The sequence below is a fragment of the Accipiter gentilis genome, chromosome 21 (assembly GCF_929443795.1).
Source record: "Accipiter gentilis chromosome 21, bAccGen1.1, whole genome shotgun sequence".
Taxonomy (NCBI): Eukaryota; Metazoa; Chordata; class Aves; order Accipitriformes; family Accipitridae; genus Astur; species Astur gentilis.
This window is the reverse complement of record NC_064900.1, coordinates 1,806,515-1,820,897: the sequence shown is the minus strand read 5'-3', so window position 1 is coordinate 1,820,897 and position 14,383 is coordinate 1,806,515. Positions and strand designations below refer to the sequence as shown.

The 14,383-nt window shown below is 41.0% G+C and overlaps 1 protein-coding gene across 1 annotated transcript in view; it reads right to left on the bottom strand.

Annotated features, from left to right (window-relative positions):
• Nucleotides 1-420: 420 nt before the first annotated feature.
• Nucleotides 421-14,383, bottom strand: part of MAN1A2 (mannosidase alpha class 1A member 2) — a 138,089-nt gene continuing 124,126 nt past the window's right edge. Inside the window, exons 11-13 of the mRNA XM_049824720.1 lie at nt 13,001-13,173; nt 4,849-4,964; nt 421-979 (exon numbers count right to left, since the gene is read on the bottom strand). Of these exons, the coding sequence (XP_049680677.1) occupies nt 847-979; nt 4,849-4,964; nt 13,001-13,173 (422 nt within the window). The 3' untranslated portion in view covers nt 421-846. The remainder of the gene's footprint in view (nt 980-4,848; nt 4,965-13,000; nt 13,174-14,383) is intronic.

The window sequence follows — 14,383 nt, the reverse complement described above, 5'->3', positions numbered from 1 at the left end:
TTTATTTAGCTAAAAGAACCAGGACTAATAAGAGAATGTTTTTTACCATGTGACAGGATTTGTGAGGAAGGGAAACTTAGGCTCCTTCCTACCCCTGCGATACGCTCCAGACTGTGACTGTAGCTTGCCAAATGAACTAAACCCACATCGCTGACAGTGAACTACAAACCAAATGCTTACTAATTGTCTTTTTGGATGTAAGCATACAACACAGATCTTTCAGCATTATTTTGAAAAAGGAAAATGAGGCGGCAATTTTATAGACTTTAATAGCTTAGAGGCCCTGAGAATGGCTGCCAGTCTGGACAAACACAAACTCCTTAGAAAATTCAGACAGGTACAGAAAAAAATTCAAATCCTGATGCTGCTGGTGCAGTGATGTTGCTTTTTGTTTTTGCTTTGTTCATGCCATCATCAAACAAAAAAAAAAAAAGAAAAATAAATTCTAGGTATTTGGAACCCACCCGACCTGAAGAGGTGACTGGTGTGTTGTTCCTTGCAACAGCGAACAGCAGCAGCAGCAAGTTCCTCTCCCCAGATGGGAAAGCCTCTTCTTCCTTATGCTGCTGCGTTTATATTAAACAGTAGATTCCATGTCTTGCTAGGGTTCAAAGCGCATGAATTCTCTGTCCGGCAAATACCACACTAATGTGTTTTGGTCATGTATAAAACAGAACTTTTAACTTAGCTATATGTGAAGAGCTTCATTTCTCACGCCGGTACTTGCTTGATTCAGAGGTCTAGTTTTATCAAGTGTCTGTCTCCTCTCCTGCTTAAAGTCTCAAGTGGTCCATGTAAACAAAACAGAGCTGAAAACAGTCTCTCTTCCTCTTTGTAGAGCTGCTTTTATCGATATGCAGGATTTCCTGACAGTGTGGTGTTGGCTAAATGTAAAACAGGCAGAGGATGAGCTTCTGTGTTAAAAACCCAGTTGTCTAATGGTAGAAGGTCATCATTGGAGAAAAGCAGATACAAATACCTAGATATCAACACAGAGAAAAAAAATGGTGGGTATTAAAGCAGAGCAACAGACAGGCAGCGGCAACACAGCAGCTTCAAGCCCCACCAGACAGCAGCTAAAGCTATGAACAAGTTACTTGCTTTCAATCTTTGTATAGCACCCACACAACCTTCCCTATTATAATGATCTGAAGAGTCATTTTTATTATGATCAAGCCCTTCAATGAAAAGTTGCTGTAAAGACAGCATTTTAAACTTTCCAAGTAACTTTTGTTTTTCAAGACTCCTTTCAAAGACTTGCAATGTAAACCAAACATCAAGACACCACCAAGCACGAGGATTTGGGGGGCAGGGGAGCACAGAAGTTGGCAAAAAATTCTTCTTAATGGAGTAAACCCACTTGGAAATGACTAATCCTCTTTAATTCAAATCAAAGATTCTGAGGAAGCACAAGGGAAGGCACTAAGCCATGCCAGATATCTGGCTTGTCATCACCATGCTGGAAGCTGGTTCAGCTTCTTGTGGGAGGAAATGGGCCAATATATTGTGCAGAGGGGATTCATAAATGTTGTGCATTATAAAGCAATGCAGAGCAATTGAAGCATGTAACAAAATTAAGGTTTCTGGACATATGTGGAAGAAGATTATTTCTTCATTCTTTTTTCTTAACACACTTTGGAACGTGGCTGTGCTATACTTTGTAGGATACATTGGTGGTAGGGATCTTTGTCAAGGCTTCCAAACTCAATTGCTACAATTCAAAAGGCATTTCCCTTGTTCCAGAAAACCTGACTGTGCAAGTGTAACATCACGGGGGTACAGGACCTCTCAGCTCCCCCTACAGCCCGCTTTCCTGCCATCCAGAAAGCGGCAGCTCTTGCAGCACTTCTCAAGGAAGGGGGGGTCACTCCCATCAGTGAGCTCTGTCACATCCAAAACGCGCACACACGTTCTGCCTTCGCTCTGCGGAGGCTGCTCTTACTTCTCAATCAGACACTGGTAGAGTCTACTGTTTACAGTCGTGTGTCACTGCCTGACTGCTCTCCCACTGCATTTATTTGCCAGTTGTATCCACAGCACAACCCAGTCAGTGAAGCTCTACTTTTTCTTCCCTTCCTTACCAATTAACTGTTTACAGATAAAAATTTCTTGCTGAGATGATTCAGTTTTGTTCTGCATGTCTAGTCTCGTTCTCTACATTTTTCATTCATCTTTAAACCATCATACCTTTCCTTTCCTCCTTACCCCCACCTTGCTTTCTCCCTCTGCAGCTCTCCAAACTCTTTTTCACCACAGCAGCAATGTTTCATCTTACTCAAACTCACCTTCCTCATTTGATTCACGCTTTTGCTTTGAATAACTCAAGCTACCTATTTCTACATCTTGCTGCTTCCCACTCAACAGCTACCTCCTTGCCTCTTATACTGCTCAAACTCTCATAATCTGTCGAGTATCTTGAGCCAAAGTATCCAAGCAGCAACAATGCATGTTTGGGAGAGGTATCAATTTTGAATTTGAGGGAAATGAAGATGTGGAAGTTACCATCAATAGCAGAAAAGATTACAGCAGGCATTCCGTAACACACATTTTATGTCCCACTTCTGAGGGACATTTCCTCATGGCATCACACGCAAGCCTTCTGTCTTTATTTTCATAGCCATTTGAGCTATCCTGACCTTACATTCTCTATTTTATCTCAAGGCAACACCAGTTTCTGGTTTGGCCATGCCAGTCACATCAATGTCAAACGTCCAATATCCAGCTCTCCAATAACACTTTGTTTTGTCCCACAAGCAGGAAATCATCCAAACCAAAAGCCAGTAAAAATTTCTGAGTTCCTTCCTGGAACTGCCTTCTTTTGCAATGCCTGCACTATAGTACGTCCAGTTACTGAGTGATGCATCAGTGAATTTTCAGATCTCCTTGTGATTATTTAAGATGCAGACAGGATTCCGGCGATACTTCAAAGGTCAGCCTTGTCACCACAGAAGTCCCTTAGGAGCAGATTTCATTCTCTGATTTGGCTTTTATAGGCAGATCAATCACATAAGATCAGCTCCTGGGGAGGTATTGCTTGGTATTGGAGGTATTGGACCTGTTTGAAACTGCTGCCTCTCTCTTTGGAGTACAGTCTCCAGAAAAAGAACTTGAAGGAGTAAGTGAAATAAAATTAACAAAGACAACAGAGGAGGTAGCAGTGGCTTTCTTTTTATAATGATAACATGGGAAAACAAAGTATTGTGATTATGTAGAGGAATTTGGTAAGGAGCCAGCAGAAGGGGAGAACAGCCAGACTCTCCCCTTACATGGGACGAATTCGGAGCCCCTTCTTGGCAGTGAAATGTGTTGTGGCGCCTGAAGTAGGCACCAGTACTGCCACTTTCAGGACCTGCTTTCTTGCCGCTGCATTTTGAGCTCCCAATGCCCAAGCCCAATCTTCACATATATCAGCTACAGCTAAAACCTGAAAATTTGATATTACCGATACTGTAAACTCTGCTGCTGTATAGAAACCCTGTTTGTTCTGCAAAGCCTGTATGCCATGCTAGACTGCCAAATGGTTACAACTGTCTTTTCATCATATCACTGGGTTGTAAAGACAGAAAGGGCACCTTAATGAGTCTTCGTTGCTGACAGGTTTGTGCAACAACATATGTATCATCCCTTCCATCGCACATTAGCAGAAAGTGGTATGGATATGTAAGCAGAGACAACAACTATGCCTCCTAATAGCAGCTCTGGCCTCATTCACACTGCCAGCAGTGGCTTCTGTCTATGGATTTAACCAACTAAAACATTCCCCAAACTGTTACGCAGGAGGAAAAAAAAACGGGTAGGGAATACAGCCAACTCGGACACTTTTCTTCCAAAAGTAGACAATTCACAAGATTTCAGGGAGGTAACCAATACAGGAATCTTGGTAGATTTCAACACCAGAATTATAATAGCAAATTTGCTGGTGTAACTTGAGTATCAAGAAAATTGTCACACATTAGAAGACGTTGCTTCATCGGCAAAACCCCAGAGCAATCACAACCGTGTGACAGGAGAGTGCTATTGATAGCTGCTTTGTGTGAATGATGAAGGAGATGAGCAGCCATGACACCCTAGCTCAGTTTTAAAAACAGATCTCTTAATAAAATCCCTGTAACATATTCCTTTCTTTATACTAGTTTTTCTTATGTATGTATCATCTCCATAAGTTAGAGGTTACGGCATAGTCTAGTATCACATTTTTTGTTATTAATTAAAAAGAAACATAGTGGAAGACCAATGACTTTGAACATTTTACCTTCAACCAAATATGCAACGGAGTGCTTTAGCTTCTGCAGGGTGGACTACAGGTGTCCTTCTGATTTGACTGAATTGAAAATAAGATTATAAAATATGCCTGATATTCCTCCTTACACCAAGAAGCATTCTAGAAAAATATGTTGTGGAATAAATACAGAAAAATCATCCAAGGGCACAAAGGACTTTTGTTCCATCCATTTACTCCCTTCCAGTGACATGCACAGGAGAAATGAGTTCTACAGTATCAGAGCATGGCACATACTTGTATAAGACATGTCAAGTCAGTGTATCTAAAAAAAAAAATATGTCTTTTGCACAAGGAATTTCTTAAAAGGAGATAACCTTCTCTGCTGTGATGACAGAAATCAAATAGAAATCTTAAAAGCTAAAGCTCTCTCAGCACAAGCTTCTTGCATAGGAAATTCCGCTTGTATTTTCTGCTGGTGAAATGGGCTGGGACACGAAAGCTGAGAAAAAAAGAAAACCCAAACCATAAACCACCCTGATAAGATATGAGCTTATTTGTTGAGCCACTGTATTCTAGAATTCAGATGCTAGCTTTTACAGGAAGATGCAAGAGTGAAGAGAACTTACTTCAAAGTTTCAGCAAGGAAAAAGCTCTGCTGTACATCGTCATATGTAGGAGATGAGGAGTAGACATCCTTGACCCCAGAAAAGCCACCACTGACTCGGCAATACTTGTCAATTGCCTGCAAAGAAGAAGGGAAAAGAAAAGGAGAATTTAATCGTAGAGCAAAATTTGGAAACATTAAAGGATTAGGCTTGATCAACAAAGGAGGTAGCTCTTTCCGTGCTGCATTACTCTGTTGTGAATCTCCTTGACAGAGGATGCTGTGGATGTTAACAGTTTACGCTGACCAAAAAAAAATTAAAAGGGCCTGGGCTACTAATGACACGACGTTTGGCAAACTGCTAGATGCTAAGAAAGTATTCTTGGGAAGAATACTTTCTTTCCTGGGTATTTACTGTTGACTGATACTGATGACAGGACATGGACTCAGTAGACTTTTACTCTGAGCTGGTATGGCTCCTCAGAGGTAACACTGAGTAGAACATACATCCATCAGTCAGTCAACGCAACATGTGCTATGAGGTGCATAGGAAGATGACAAAAGTCCCTGGATTTTGCAGCTGGAAGAGTTTGAAGAGTTATAGGAACTCTGTGACTAGTAGCTAGTCATAGGGACTTACTGAAAGTAGGAATAAAATACTGTACTCATCTTTAGGGACTGCTGATTTCATCTTATAAACTCTTCTAGCTGCTGCTTTCTCCCCACATTTCCATCTCCTACATGTGCTCTTCTCTGTTTCCCCTTTATACAGTTGAAACTCAAGTCAGCTTGTGTGCTGGACTGCAGAAGAGCTCTTTATCTTTAAAGCATGAAGTTTAAATCCATAAACATTCCATGCAGAAAGGGGCCAATGGATCCGTGATTCACAAATCACCCAGCTAGTCAGCTCCAACACAGTACTGCAAAAAGCACAATGGAAGAGGAGGAGACTGGAAAGAACGCATTAGTAGCTCAGAGCACCTCTCGCCTATGCTTTCATTATTCCACTCACATGCACGACCTTACAGCACACAAGGATATCAGCCATTAAAACCGGCCCCAAAGAAACGACTCTGAAACGATTCACAGGTTATTTGTGCTTCCCCGCTGCTTTGGCAGTGCTTCCTCAGCAGACACCGACTCTTTTAATAGATTCATGCAGGGACAGAAAAGGCACAGTGATGAAGGAAAATGTTTGGCTCGGGATGTCTGTCATTACCAACTACCGAACGTAGCTACCTGTAGTTCCGTAATCTATGATTCAGGCCGTCAGCCTGTATGAAGTTTCTCTCTGCATGGTGCTTTAGGCCCAGATTTTTGTTAATTCTGATTTTTGCTAGTTATACTCAACAGAAGCTGAGTGAAGTCAAGGCAGGGGAGCGAACAGATTTTGAATGATGTCCCTTTTTATGCAGAGAAAACAAATTCAATCAATCAAAATGAACTCTTCAAGGTCCTTACTATAGCCTTTGCATACTAGAAATACTAGGAGACAAAGAAGAATTTTCCGCTGGACACATGCATAAAGAATGCTGGCAGATGCCATCACCGAAATCAGGAGGAAAAGTGGAAAGGCAAATAAGCAAGGCACCTAGGACAGTAAATCACAGCACATCAGGTACTACAGCTAACCTCCTCCTGCTATACACTCTTACCCTGTGGAAATGTGAGGTTGTTCATGGACCAAAGAATAATCCAGACTGTACAGAGTTCTTTCAAATTTCTGAAGACCAAGATTTTTAAAGAACCCAAAGGAGAGACTGGCAAAAGGATGTTAGTGGACACCTGTGGCTCTAGAGCCTGAGCTTATGCCAAGAAAGGTACTGCCTTTCTTGGCAAAATCTAATTCTCGCTGTAATTCCTTATCTCAAGTGGAGCTTTCTCCAGGTTCGGATGGAAATGCTCCCTCTTTTGTTGGGACTGGAGCCTAAAAGGAGAAAGCGTCTGGATGAATACTTTTCAGATCTGGTTACTCGTGCAGGCTAGGTACACTGAGACTATTCACGTGCTGGGATTAGGGTTGCCCAGGTTTCCTCTACAGTCTGGAGAGAAAGGTGTACGTGACACGGCTAGCCCAACAGCATCACACACACGACAATTTCTGTCTGCATGCTGTTGCACATCACCAGTGATGCTAGTTATCACATGGCAGCCAAACAAAAAAAAGAAAAAAGAAAAAAGTTAATTGGCTGACTTCTGAAGAAATAATACATACACTGTTTATGGAACCATTTGCACGTTCCTCCCCACAAGCCCTAGAGCCGCTAGGCAGGTGTGGTGTGAATAAACAAGAGCCAAAGCACTTTTGCTTTCTAGGCAGGAAATGAAGTGCCTCCTCTTGCCACTATCCCCCTTTTTATAACAGTGCAGAACATGACCTTACCTCTGCTTTGGAGTGTGGAAAATGCAGAGGAAAGCTCCAGCGGTTACAATCCTGCCAGAATTTCTAGCCTGCAGAGTCTGACCTTGCAGGTGTTCTTCTGGTCAACGATTCAGTAACCCCAACGCTGCACGCCTCAGCTCGGACAGGAGAAACTTGCCAGGGATTGTGCAAAATGAGGAGAAGGAATGAACGGTACCATTGTTAGGACACCGTCTCCTTCAATTCCTTTATTCAGGAGACTGCAGACAATAGATAGCACTGAGATCCTGCTGTGTGCTGCAGAGGTCTCATGCTTGGATAACTAAATGCAACACTGGTGAAGCTAGCAGGCCTAGAAGCCCCAAGAAAGGAAACATGTGATGTATATTGATTTTTTTCCCCCTCTTACAATTACCAAGTAGTCTTGTACCTTCAGAAATTTCTCCTTGGAGAGACAGACTCTGGCTAGACTGGAGCTCAGGATAGGCAGAGGATTTATCCTAGCTGGTCAGAGATCTGGACACTGCAGGTAATAATGAGCTGTAGAGGAAAAATTCCTCTGAAAGACTGCTATACAGCTGTTCATCCAAATATAGATCAACAAATTGTCCTTGACTCAGAGGTGTACAGAACTTCAAGACACTGGCTGAAAAGTTTGGTGCTGTAGACAAGCTGCTTAGAAGGCACTTGAAATCTGCTGTGTTCTGCTTTAACACAGACCTCGGAGTACTTGGTGTAGGGGTATCTGATTTGCCACCTGGATACTCCTTCACTCAAGAGCTGAAGACCAGTCTCCTTGATAAAATGATGCTAAATTTATTGCATCCTAGAATACGGGGAAGTCCTAGATGATTGGAAGGGTTATCAAGGTAATGCTACTGCTACAAGGCATTGGCAGGCTGAATACTTTTAGGATGGCATACCTGATGTTAGTTCCAAACAACTACAGAAACACATGTAAAAAATACCGACGAATAAGCGGATAATTGACACCAATCAGCATGGTTTTATAGAGAACCATCTTGCTCGCAAGCCTGATTTCATTCCCTGAGGTCTACAAATTGACAAATAAAGGTAACTGCTGAGCTGTAATAAATTTAAAAGTTTCTAAAGCAATTGATACGGTACCATAAGATATTACAATAAGACAAAGCAGCACTATACCATATCAGTATCACTATCTTAATTTAAAACTGACTGACAGTGCCCTAAGAATGAACCGGCAATGTAAAATCATCACCAAATACAGCTGCTTCTCACAGAGATGCACAAGGAGCAGTCTGAAGTTTTATCAATCACTGCAATGCTGCTGCTGGCAAAAATGACCCAGGTAACAGCAGTGTAACCTCGCGGTTACTGGGGCCCAAACAAAATGAGTTTCCTATAACCAGGCACATAATCCTAAATCTAGATATAAAGGCTGTGTAACTGCAGAACCAGAACGTAGAGATGCTTCAAAGAATTCAGTGGCCACACGAGACAATTCAGTACAAGTTCCTGCTAGGATATTGTGGCAGGTGCACGCACAGGGGCAGTAAACAGTAACAGGGATATAATTTTACTTTTGCACAGGGCTGTGGGTAAAGTCAAAACCGGAATATGCAATTCTAGAACTTGTTTTTAAAAAAGGATGATGAACGGATGTGAAGGCAGACATTTGGAGAAAATGCCTCACAGCGAGAGACAATACAATTTGTTTAGCATCTTAAGTAGACTCAGTAGCAAGCTTATTACAATTTATGAAAACTCTTTGGAAAGAAAACATGGGGGAATAAAAGACATTTTACTATGGTATAGGAAGTCATAGGAAAATCCAGTGATTGACAGCTGAAACTAGACAAATTCAAATAGGAAGTAAAGCATATATTTTTAACAGTACAAGTAATTAAATAATGGAATAAACTACCAAAAGAAGTGGATTTTCCAGTTCCCTTTATTCAAACCAAGAGCAGAACAGAAGAATATGCAATAGCGTACTCTTGCCAAATACACGTCTTGGCTCAAAAATGACACAAAGTGAGATTTCAGGGCCTGTCACATACGGGGAGATCAGACCTCTAGATCGGACCCCAGCTCCCTCAGTTCCTCTGAGGGCGTTTTTGTGGATGCATGTGTGACTTTTCTAGACTATGCCAACAACATGCTCATAAAAACTGTGCCAGTTTCTCCACTAGCTGTGGTACTCGGAGCTTCCAACCCACGAACCGTGAACCCACGTTTCTTTTACCTCCAACCTATGCCCGCCTCTTTTCTGTCTACTTTGCTTCACTAAGTAGAGAGCTATAGGTCTTCCAACTCCATCTTACTGCCAATCTGCACGATAAGTAGAAACTCTGACTGAATTCTGCAATCTCCATGGTGCAATCCTATTTAGTCAGGTACACAAGTCCCCAACAAATAGCTGAACTCTTCATTCACACAGCTTAGATTAGTAATTGGCTTTACATACCTATTGTGAAGTGGTGACTCTTATTGCTTTCAAATAATTAGCCTAAAAAGGATTTTAGTAATTTTCTGTATTTACCCTGAATATCTTGCATGGGTATTTCTGTAATACTTCAGCCAGCCCCCTCCAGCATACCGTCATCCAATTTGGCTGGCCCAGTACAATTGAGATGGATGTTGTCGTTAGTGCTAAGTATAGTATTAGGGAGAATTAGCCTTTTTTTATTAGGAAGGAGAGAGAGACCCTGTCACAGGGATTTATGATCACTGAGGGAATATAAGATCCAACTTCCTGGTTTTTCTGCCACAGGCACTGGATTTGGAGAGATGTGACAAAAGAGGCCTTGGTCAAGGCACAAGATCTACACTAAAATGCCCAAGTTTTGTCAAAAAAATCTAGATAATAAAGCCAAAAAGAAGGTGCCAATGGTGAAATAAATAAAGTACAGCACAAAGATCTGCATACACACACAGTCCAGCCCTCTGTGCAAATTCCCATTGATAAAAGGCAGAGTGAGATCTGGGCTGGGAGTGCTAAAGAAACTTAAGTAATGCAGTATACTTAAAAGCCAGGTGGTTCTGCAACATATCCTTGATCATCTCTGAAGAGTTCTTAAAATGACAGAAGCAGACCTCTAACATATTGGTGAACTAACCCAAATCCACTCGGACAGGGATGTATTCATCCATCCAAAGAAACAAACAAGGGAAACAAACCACATTACAGCAGGTTCAATGCAGAAAAATAAGACCATTTAGAACTCAGAAACAAAACTCAGTTTCCCCAAAAGTTTAAAAGAACTGCTAGACTTCTGATGAAGAAACTATCATTCACCATGAAAGGTCTGTAATACAGATTTCAAAGTATGCTTCAGTGGTTGAAAGGCAAAAGAAAAGCGAATACAGACAGTGTTGTACAAGAGCAGCAAGTCAGCTGCTCTGTGTGTCATACCAGAGTCTTCTCTATTTATAAACGGAGGAATAAACCAGAGTTGTGTGTGGTAGGGAAGAAGGAAAAGTAGTGAGTAGGTGTGAGAAGTAAACACAATAACTTATTATCCATATGCAGGGAACAGAAAATCCTGAGGAACAAAAAGCTTCCCAAACTTCTGTGTTAGTATGATGGTGGGGTAAGAAAATCTGTGAGTAGGACGGAGAGGTATGCAAAACCATTTACACAGAGTTAAAAAACATTTTATGGCTATGTTGGATAAAGAAACTTTTTATTGAGGAAGCAAGCAAAAAAAGGCATTCCGTAAGGACAGAGGCAGTTAAGCACACGGGCTGCTTGATTTACACAACTTCGATGAAGGCTGACAGAAGGAGAACATAAAAACCTACTCTGCACACAGAGAAAATTGGAGGCAGGGGAGGAAGAAGGGAAGGTTTGGTTTGAAAGCATTAATGGGGACCAAGATATGAAGACAAATGGAGAAAACTGAACAAAATGCAAATCAAAGATATGCTTTGCAGTGTGCTTAAGAGACAGATCCTGGCCTGAAAAAATTTACATTTGTAAATTCTTTAACTTAGTACAAAGGATCCAATCTCAGCCTAGATCATCCAGCCATAGCTTCTGACAGAGCTGACGTTAGATCAGCAAGCATTTGTAGTGCACGCGCTGGCAAAGAGTAAGTTACTAAATCTCTTTCTTTGTCACATTAGAAACATGCACGGTTTGGGCAGGAGGGATGATGTGCCTCAATGTTTGATGTTTTGGAGAGAGCAGCAATGCACTCTGGAATACAAATGTGACAAACGTGAAACCTCTCTCCAGAATAACATAATGTTGCTTATAATGGAACAGTCTACAAGGCAAAACCTAAGCAAGACTAAGAACACAATCTTAAAATACTTGGACGCTTCCACATGATTATAACTGTGCTGAGGGAAGGATAGGGATGAGCTCAGCTAAATATTCTGAACCTGCCTTAACTATCTTCCGCTTGATGAATACAGGTTTCTCAACAGATCTCTTCCTCCAAGTACTTTTTCTGGGTCTCTTGCCTCTGGAGCAAAACTGGTTTTCACCTGCAGAATAAAGTTTCTCCAGGCTCTTGGTTCACCTCTTCCCTTTGCTCTTCCCTCATCTCCTTTGGCTGTAGTGAAAGTATTTCATTAGCATCTTGTTATCTTTAATGTTTATGCTCATCTCTGAAACTGGCTTTGACCTGTGTTTCCAAAGACTGCTGGAGCTGTAGCGGGGAAGTGGAGAAGCTGTAGTAATTCACGGATCTTGAAGATGACCAGAGAACTGCTTGGCCAGCAAATTAGTTTTGCAGGAGCCCAGTACAGACCAGCAGGTGGAAGCAGTGAGAAACATGAGACCAAAAAAGGCTCCCAAGGTCAGCCCTAGGAAGCATTTAAAGGACTAAATCTGTTGGGGTTTAGAAATAATTTTTACAATTAGAATATTATACTGTCATGTGAAAATAAAGCCTAGTTATTAATACAGCTATAGTTATTCCATAATCTATGACTACCAGATAAAGGAGTCATCCATCTATGTACAAAGGATGAATGAAGGAGGCCACGACCTCAGATCTGTGTCAAGAGTCTTACAATGAACCTGGGCTTCTGTAGACCAGTACAAGCATTTCCAATGAGAAAGACTCAGAAGCGTTTTCACACTCGGGAATTTGATTAAAACATTAAACAACTAGTAGTAAATTCAGGAAAGCAGCTATACAAAAAACCGCAACAATCTCTAAAATACCTTAGCAACAATTTTTAAGTTCTGCCTTATGTGCCATTACTTGCTGACTTTATTTTATGATCTACTTCTTGCAATGCTGTAATTTTTTGTTATAGTTGAGCAAATCTAGACTGACTGGCAAATTTTTCCTTCCAATCAGACAACTAAGAAAAGAAAAAGCCATGATACCAACCCACAAATAGGTATGTACATGCTATCTAGTCTACAAACCATCTGAGAACAGTTGTCCTACCACTTGTGTTTGAATAGCCGACCAAGAAGAAACTGTAAGAACAGCTTTGTCTTTTATTCTAAACTGAGTGCGAACACCTGCTTAACAAAGTTATTTATAATACACTTCCATTTCCCAAGATAAATTACCCCTCTCGGGGGCTGTGGACTACTGATAACAGTAGGAATCATGACCAGTGGATTCTATTTCCATGCCTAAAACTCATCAGCTGTATAAAGCTGAACACATCTCTCATCTGTGCATCTGATTCAGGAGTTGCAAAACAGGAATAACTGCGTGCACGCCCATATGTACCCTGGTTTACAGGAACTTGTGAAAAATCGATTACCATTTGAAGTGTTTCAGTACCACAACATTGAAGCGGCTACGAAAGGAAAATGCATAGAATTAAATTACTGACAGATAATTAATACAGTTACCTGTGTTGCTTCCCAGCCCCACTGCCTGTACTTGGGATCGTGGGTGAATCTCCACATATACCAGTAGGTCTCAATCACCTCTGGTCTTAGGATGTAATACTTCTCATTCTGCCGCACTGCCACCGCCTCTACACCACCATCAAATTTGAATGCTTCTGGACCCAGCTTTAATGCTGCAGAGGAAAGAGGTAAAAAAGAAAAGAAAGAAGAAATTTATTCTTTACAAGTCTTTGCAGGAAGGGTGGATAGGAGACTGCTATATCCCAAGCATGTGAGAAAAGCAGAAACTAGCTTGCCTTTAAGCAGTCCCATAAATATTTTCTATTGTTGTGGCCTATAATTTTTCTTATGAATAATTTATCCAGTTCCTGTGAGAAAACTACCTATCTTGACAGGAGTACAGTAATCCTCTTGAAAACTAATGAAATGCTAAGAATATAAACATATTAACACATTCAATTATAGGATAAAATTAAAGTGACCAATATCAGCTCTTCAGAAGCAAAAGAGAAAGAAAAAAAAGGGGGAGGGGGTGGCAGCAGAGGTTTTGATGTCCTTTGATTCCACCCAGAACAGTGGGAAAAGACCTTAGAACAAAAGCAGGGACCACCATCTCAAATAACCTGCATCTTCATCCAAACTCTCTTGGTTTAGGGAAGGGCTGTCAGGCCACCATAACTGATGTGCTTCATAATGTGATCCTCAAGTAAAGGATTTACAACTAGGCAATGAAAACTTAGCCACACCTGAAAATAAATCTTAGTTCAGAGATTCAATATTTCATCCCTTAAAGGAAGCTGTAATGGCCCTGTGCCAGCAACTGGAAGATTATTCATATAAGGTGGTACCTGTAGAAAAACTGTCTAAAATATGAAGATGCAATTACAGACTTTTTTTTATTACACAGCTACACATTAGTCCTCAAATAATAATGCACTCTTATCTATAGCTGCACCCCACCCTTTGCTTTGGCAGACAATTTTTAAGGCATGGAACTTTGAAGCCGCACTCGAGGTTTAAAAATTATTAAAGCAAATAATCATGTAATTCCTATGGGCTAGAGGCTCAAATTAACCATGGTCTCATGAGTCTGAAAGGGGAACCTTAGAATACTACAATAAAAAATATGAGCACCTCCCAGTGCATGGCCCAGCAGGAAATCTCCCCCAAAAGTTCCTTAATCTTTTTGTTTCAAGGGAGTACGGCTCTGGATGCCAGCAGAAAAAAGCACCGCTTTCTGCTTCAGCTGCGTGCATGGTAAGGAAAAGTCCATCAAGAAATGGTTATGATACTTCTTTCAAAATGGGCCATTTTACCAGTTTCAGTGAAAAAAATTTACAAATTTTACTGCAAAATCAATTAGATTAGATACAGAGTTCTACC